Consider the following 8,623-nt stretch of genomic DNA (forward strand, 5'->3'; position numbering starts at 1 on the left):
TTATTTATAGCATAAATGTATTAAAATTTAATTAGTAAATGAGTAAAGTAGTTAATATAACTTCGCTGGGTGATTGATTTCTAATTGTAATCATTGTAATTACAATGGTTGTAATTATTTACTAGCGTTATATAAATTATAATTAAAAAAAACTTTAGCCCCAGAAAGTACAGATATTCTTATTTGATCTCAAATAAAGATCACTATGGAAGTTTGATGAATTTGACAATTGAGCAGAAAATTATTATAACCGAATAGGATTATACCAATATCAATAGGATTAATTTCATGGCAAATCTTTAACATATAAAAAATATAAAATCTATTTTTGATGTCATCATCAATATTTAAGAAAAATACTTTTCAATATAGCAATTTATCTTTATTGTTTACTCTTTCGAATACTGACTGTACTATTCGAAGAATTCCAAAACAATAATTAAAAAAAAATTTGTTGTCATTTCTCAAAACTTATGTGTTGACAATAATTATGCAAAAAGCCTTCATGCAATTTTTTTTTTAAATTATATTATATATTCAAATATACTTATGCTTATATATTCATATTAATATTCTCTAATTTTTCTTCTCTAAGCTTCAAATCATTTTCATTTTGCCAAATAATGACGTCAAGTGCTTAATATTTTACTTCCTTTATGATTGGACTCTTGATAAACAATTGCTTGGCTGTCACGTGAATCCCGGAATTTACGTTCGAAATTATATGAAACAAGCAAAATAATATTAAAATAATAAAAAAAAAATAAAAAAAAATTAAAGAAAAACAAAAATAACAACAAAAAGTTTTGGCATTATTGTGCATATTTTGGTTTGAGTTTCAATGATGTCGGTGGGATTAGTATTTCCGGAAGCTTACACAAAACAATCTAAGTTTGTTGTACGCTTGCAACAATGAATGGAAAGATACATTTTAATACATTAACCTCAAGGCATCTTCAAGCGTTTGCAATATTTTTAGAAAATATTTTTAGTATTTCTGCTGCTGGGGTTTTCACGTATCTGAAACAAAAAACATATCTATTTTCTAAAAGAATTTGTTTCCTTTGTCAGATTGCCAAATATTATGCATGGGTAAAGGTAACAACTATTAAGAAAATATTATGAAAGACAATTACGTCATGTGCACGAGTCTAGGCCAAAAAATATATTTTATTACCGTCATAACATTTGCAGAACAAATAACGAAAAAAGTCTCTCTAAAGTGGCCTTAATAAGTTTCGATTTAGAACAAAAAACTTATTTGACTCGTAAAGTGAATTATTGGAAAATTTTAAAAAGTGATTAACTTGTGTTGGTGGAACCTTACTAATTATTTAAACGGAGGTGAGCTAAATTTTTTTGGCTTAATTAATCTTATTTTTGTAGTTTTAATTTAGAGGAGAAAAAAGTGCGCAGAAAAGCTTTGACCGTGCCAAGCTGGACACAATTGCGATATGCGGAGGTCGGACGAAGTTTATAAATATTATTATTTTACGAAACTTCATACACTACGATATATACCGACACAGCTTGGTTATTTAGCTTGGGTATCTGGAAGAATTCAAGTGAGTGACTGCACACTAGCAAGTTGGTTTTATTTAAAGTTTCTTAATTTTTATTTATTTATTTAGTTCTATTAATCGAGGTATTTTTAAAACCCCTCTTTACGCCTTGACTGGATTATTGTTTATCACTTTATCATACTAAGCAATAATTGACCTCAGATCTGCACACCTTCCCGAGGAGCCTGTAACCGTTCTGAGATTTGATAACACGGTGTTGGTAAGTCTTATCTTCTGACTTTCAAAATTCTTTTTTTTTTAGGGAAAAGTACAAAACTATATGATTAACATGAAGTCCTTTCTATTTTTTTTTTTTGTGATTTTTCAAAGCTTTTCGGTCAGTTCGTTAAGTTCAAATTTGCAACCCATTTTATTGTTAGCCATTTGGGTCTCTCTGGTTATTACAAGTTAAAGTTTCACAATTTAAGTTTGAAGACAGTTTTTATTTTAAGAGATAGGAATTTTGTTTTCTGTACTTGCAACAAATAAATAAAAAAAAAATTTTGCTTTAAGCATTATTTAATTTTTTTCTATTTTTGAAAATGACGAAAGTGTGACACGATCCGCAATTACAATTCGCGGTTCGTGATGTGTAATGTTACATAGGTATAGTATAATATTTTCAATATTTTTTCAATGTTACTTTAAAATTATGGTTGTGGAAGATATGTCTTTCAATAGGGCACACGTATACTATTAAATAAGCGGGCACCTAAAGGCTGAAGTGTTTAAACGCCGGTAGAGATGTGCCACAGGAGTTACTACAGGATAGACCGAGCTTAGCAGCATCCCATCCTATGGCTTAGTCCCCTATTAAACCAGATATTAGCATAGATACTTCTGATTTGCTTCTGTGTACTAAATCAGAGGTTCTACATTTGGGCAAGGGTTGGCCATGTAACGCTTGATCTGACTACATAGAAAGTATGAGACTAGTTTTAGTAAAAGCACTATCCGTATATTCCCTATTCAGCAGCTATATGTTTTGAATTATCTAAGCTTACTACAAATTTTGGAACTTAAAAAGGCGCATTTTGGATAACTGGAATGCTTTAAACACAAATTTTTTTTAAAAACTAATTGATCGTTGATGAGATCTTTAAAAAGGAGAGATATACAACGTAGTAAAATGTTTTAATAAAACAAATATGTGCGATTGAAGAATTGTTGCTAATATAGAGAAAAAGAAACTAAGTGGAAAACGAAATGATTTCGAGATCACTGATTATGGGTATTTGGCATTACTCGGAACAGTATGGTCAGTCAAAAATTCAATTAATTAAAATAATATAAAAATAATTTTTGTTGTTGTAGTTTACTAATTAATATAAAAACTCACAAGTATTTTTCTTTGGAGAACTTTTTCTGATATTTGATAGAGTTTTTAAAATTATTCCTGACCGTTCTCCATTAAGTAATTTACAAACTTTTTAATCTTTTTCAGCTTTTAAGTAATTTTTGACTTAAAGTGAATTATATAAGTGAATAAAAAATTAAGTTAGAAGATATTGTTTTCTTAAATGCTTTTGATGTCCTATTTTAAGTTTATTTGATTCTTGTGAACATTTTAAAAGTCTATTTCTGTAACTATTCGTGTTTTAATATTTGTATGCGAAAAACGTTGCTGGCGGCTGTCGTTGTCAGTTTTTGACTATATTGACACGCCCTACGTCGTTGGAGCTTGTCAAAGGAAGAAAACACATTTCACTGGACAACAAAAAACACACTTCAACTTTTCTTAAAGTACTTTGTCACATTATTTCCTGGTGCTAGGGTGCTGGGGCGCTGGGGTGCTGGATGCTCCTATCACAAATTTCAGAGATGCTCGATGCAGCAAAAAAAAAAGACTCACTTATTTTGTTGGTGCCATGGGAATGTCAACAATGAAACAGCAGCAGCATTAACAAGGGAATGAATGAAAATGTCATGTGCTTTACAGAACATTTTACCCCAGAGAAATTAATTTCATGGGAACTGGAGTTATGTTGTACGGCAGGAATTTCAATGTAACTAAAATCGAAGCTGCCGACAGACTGCAACGCTAAACATGATTTATTTCTGGTCAAAATTGGGAATGAGTAATTTCATTTTGACTTCTGTGTGTGCAGAGGTTGTGTGGTTTGCGTGCACAAACCATCACTGTTCGAACGTATGTGCATGGAATCCGTAGATAAGTATCTGCGTGTGTGCACCTAAGCAGCACACTCGTACACCTCCAACAACTACAGCCACTTACCACTGCGACAAAATAGCAAAATAGCTACCGACAACAGGAATCCAGAAAGGCGAAACGACAAGCTCAACGCTTTGATACTCGAATATATGAAATAAATTCGCAGGATATAACCAATGTACGTGCATAAAGCCACATCAAACAAAAGCTTTTATTATCGCATTATGCGGCCGGATCGGTTGGGTTTGTTACAAGTACTGTTGACAATTGCTTCTCGTTAAAGTAGCGTATTGTGTGGAGTAGCTCAAAGCGGAATACAGGACCGCAAGGATATATAAGTTTAGTGACGTTTCGCTAAGTAATGGCGAACTGTGCAAATAAGAAGGATTTTGGTGAGTTGGAGGGGAAAGCTATGAAAATTCAATTTCTCTAATGAAATTGGAGCTGCAAGAAAAGAGCTTATTTCAGTTTAACGAAAATCTTGATATATTAAAGTATAAAAAAAAGCTGTAACTACGAAAATTAGAAAAAAACGGAAGGAAAGTATTTACATTAAACGATAAAACATTGATGCTATTAATAATATTAGTAATAAAAATTGAGAAGAAAAATAGAAATTTATAAAAAAGCTTAAGTTTTGATTTTAATTAATATAAATTGATCTAAAATATTTTTCCTAAAATGTAAAAATAAGCTACACAGATATTGTTCTGCATATATTTACAGTTTGACAAAAGCGTAAGCTTAGTGGTTCCATTGCTCACAATATATTCCAGTACTTTAATTTAAAAAAAAAACATAACTTTGTAACATAAGTAAACTAGAAAAGTTATTTTGATATGTTCATTTGAAAATAGTTCATGTATACCTATATTAGTTCCCGTAGATCCTATGAAGAGCAAAGGGCCACATAATAATTCATAATATGTTATATTTAACAAGTTTTTTTATTGAAGGTTAGATTGTTTTACCTTTGCATTTATGCCCATGGGAACCATTAATCATTGCAACAAAAATAGACCTACACCAGACAAAAGTCATAAATCCGGAAAATGGATTTCTAAAATTATTACTCAATAACAAATATACAGGGTAGCTGATGAAAATTGCAACAAACTTCGCACTGATCTCACTATCAAACCAATAATGACAGATACGTGTCGAAAGAAAGGATGCAACACATTTTTAAAAATGAGCTCAGAATAAAGCCATTGAAATTGAACAAAGTGTATGATCTCACCGATGAACAAAAAAAATTAAAATCGAAGGAGCCAGTGTTGGCCACCAGAAAGCTTCCAATGATATAAACCCTTTAGATTTTTCGGTCTGGAATATTTTAAAAAGTAAGATTGGCACTAAAAAATATCAAAATGTCGATCGTCTGAAACAAACGATAGACTGAGAGTGGGCCAAAAGACAGCAAAGTCATTTGCGAGCAACATGCGATAGTTTCATTGGCCGTTTAAAGACTATAATTCATATGAGAGAAAATAAATTAACTTAAAAATTTAAATTTCTTTTCGAATATTTCCATTTGTATTTCATTAAATTTAACAAAAATAAACAAAATAGAGCATTTTATTTTGTTGCAATTTTCGTCAGCCACCCTGTATATAAAACGGTTAGCGAAAAAGCCTTCTTTTCCCTCCCTTATTACACACTCCAAAACATATACTATTTGGTAAAACTTGTAAACTAGTAACATTATCGGACTGAACAAAGAATCACAGCCAGTTGCTGCCTAACATTTGTTGACTTTAAATATATGCAAATATATGCTAGACCTTTAGTTTTAATACGCAGTTGATATATATCAAGCCCCTAAGGCAATTAATGACTTTAGGAACAGATAATGTACTGATAACATAATTTCTTATAGCGCAACCATTACAGAAATTGTGTCATCTGAGACTGCAGAAATTCTATCAATATTAATACTAAAAATCACTGTTTTATATAGGCAAGATAGCATCGAGTTCTTGTTTACTGCTTCTGAAATGGGTAAGAGCTTGAAGAATTTTTTACAAAGTGGAATTATTCTACAAGCCCTCAGAATTTTTGAAGTTACAACCGCCAAATTATAAATGCCTCTTTTATATCGCACGGCATTAGCCCACCATTAATATTCGCAATACTTGGAGATTTTTTAATCCTTTTAATTCTTTATACGGATTGGATTACGAAATTGGGTGATGGCTCCTCGCTTTTAGAATTTCAATACAGTTCGAAAATTCAATAAACACTGCTTCAATTGTAGATAAAATAAAAATTGTCTAACATACAAACTGTAATACCATATTTTGGAGTAACTTTAGGAATAATTGCAAAAAATTCTTTGAAAATCTAAATTATACAGTCAATTATAAATTTAATTTACCTTCCATTTTACGGCGTTATCTTTTGTTAAATAAGATAAAAATGTCGATATAACCAAGATTGATAATTGAGTCCTGTGAAAATATGCCTTGATTGAAAGGAATGATATGATTTTGTACTATAAGAAAATATTGAAAAAGTTGGGTGGATCGTCTGACTAATACAAAAAGAAAAATTTCTGCTCTCTTGTTTTATTTAACATATCATATATTGCAACAGAATAAAGATAAGAATTTTCTCCACACAAAGGAAAGTGGAAATGCATTATTCAATCATTTCCTGTTTTCTTGTATTGTGAAAACCGGAAGGGAAAAAGTGTCGCTCATAATTACAAAATCTATAAAGTTCTTAAAATGAAGTTTTTTTTTTAATATCATTAATAAGATAATATCCAAATTGTATAGATGTCGTTTTATTTTAAAAATGTGGAATTAATTTAATATCAAACATGTGCACTACGTCTGAAGGCAGGTGGTAAATGTTTTTTGACATGAATGCATTTTTATAGGTGCAACGCATGCGCTACAAAGGGTAAGAAAATCCTGTGTGGATTGAGCTCACTCACTACCTGTGGCTTTGTTAAACTCATTTTTACCAATTTGCAGTTGTTGTTCCAACAATTACTGTCAATAGCCTGGCACGCTGCAGGGCAACATCTTAAGGAGTTGCCGAAATAAACAATGCATTTAATTAAAAAAAAAAAATTATTTGGAGGAGCAGCTGAGATGAATTTTAAAAAAGGGTAATTCAACTGTAAGGAACGAAAAATCTTAATTGAAGTAAGTGTTAAAGGATAGTTGTGAATAGATCATATACAAGTTGACTAGTTTATTGTTATTAGCAATATAGATTTTTAAAGGGTTGGGGACTATGTTACCACGTCACTGTATTCTTTGAGATTATTTGTGACAACATTAGCTTTATATGTGTAATATATATATATATTATATAATAGATAGCAGCATTAAAGTATGATGTTCTGTAATTAGACAGCCCGATCATAAAGTTTCAGTCATAACGAAGTAATATCAAATTTTTATATTATATTATCTTAGTTGTTAAAGTAAAACCATAAAATAATTAAATTACTGATTCACTTATGCTTACAAATTCTTAGAAAATACCCTGCTTTATTTTAAAAACTTCTAATATATGATATTGGTCTGGATTTTGGTCTTCAAAGAAATTTACTTGGTATATTTTGACATTTCGTTTCGACACATTTAAACTATATGGTACCCTAATTTTAGAAAAAATGATCATTTCAAACTAGTATTACCTCCAAATTAATCAAGTGAAAAAAACTTAATACCATGTTCTCACTGCAGTTAAATCATTTCATATTAATGAAATTAAAAGTTGGTCGTTTTCATTGGCAGAAGTTGATTTATGCATGTGAAAGAATTTTTATAAGGCAGAAAGTTCTGTAAAAGTTTTAAGAGAGCTCTTGTTTGTTTACATGTCCATTGTTACCAAATAATAATTAGTTAAATAAAATAAATTTAATTTAAGTAATTTAATTTAAGAATTTAATTAACTGAACATAGATAATGCAGGTACGGTTAACCAACTTCATTAGCGACCTTAATTAAATAAACTGCTTTAATGAAAAAAATTAATTAATTAAACATAGATAACTCATATACGATTAATCAACTTCATTAGCGATCAAAATCAAATAAACTGCTTTAATGAAGGTAATGAGGACATATTAAAAGGCTGGCAACTATGTTCTAGAAGAAATATATATTCATCAAGACTTTTATTCAAAATTTGTTTAAGTAATGCTTCTTCGTCAATATATAAAAAAAAAGTATTTTAGTATTAACTACTTTAAGAAGGGTTCCTTTCAAATATGTTATCCTTAAACTCAAGAAAACAATACTGCAACAAGGAATAATAAAACTACAAGACAAATGCAACATGTGGCAGGTGCTAAAATGCAACGCAAACCAATAATTAAGTTGGCAGTATGCGCCGGTGTGGCACTTGCATTTGTCTTGAAATTTGTTTTTAGTTGATTAATTCTGAAGTTGAAGTATTGTCCTCCTGACCGTTTCGTACATTTATACTTCGTTTCATCTGCGCCTTTGATTCGGGCAGATGTTGTAGCGAAGATGCATTATCCTTTGAGCATGTGCAACAGCTTTGTAAACAATAATACAAACCAAAAAGAGAACAAAATAAAAACACAAAAAGATATCAAAACAAAACATTTAAAAATACAGGACGCATTGTATCTACAACACACCTGTTGATTGTATTACTTGCATGTGGCATTAATCCAAGCAATTATAGTTCAAGCATATAAAACAGCTGGACTTTAAGTCAAATAATAACACCAAAAAGTAAAATGTGCACAAAAACAAAAAATAGATACTATAGAATTGCTATGCTGGATAATGCAAAAATATTCTGTTTTAATTGAAAATCATTTGTTAATAAAAGAGTGTATATAACTAACTACCTACCGGATATTAGAGATTGTATGCATATTTCATATGCCATATCA

The 8,623-nt window shown here is 30.3% G+C and overlaps 1 protein-coding gene across 1 annotated transcript in view; it reads right to left on the minus strand.

Annotated features, from left to right (window-relative positions):
- LOC119661875 overlaps positions 1–3,506 on the minus strand; it is a 9,821-nt gene extending 6,315 nt beyond the window's left edge. The window contains exon 1 of the mRNA XM_038071383.1: positions 3,415–3,506. Coding sequence (XP_037927311.1) covers positions 3,415–3,506 — 92 coding nt within the window. The remainder of the gene's footprint in view (positions 1–3,414) is intronic.
- Between the last annotated feature and the right edge of the window lie 5,117 nt (positions 3,507–8,623).

Source organism: Teleopsis dalmanni, chromosome 1 (genome assembly GCF_002237135.1).
Source record: "Teleopsis dalmanni isolate 2A chromosome 1, ASM223713v2, whole genome shotgun sequence".
Taxonomy (NCBI): Eukaryota; Metazoa; Arthropoda; class Insecta; order Diptera; family Diopsidae; genus Teleopsis; species Teleopsis dalmanni.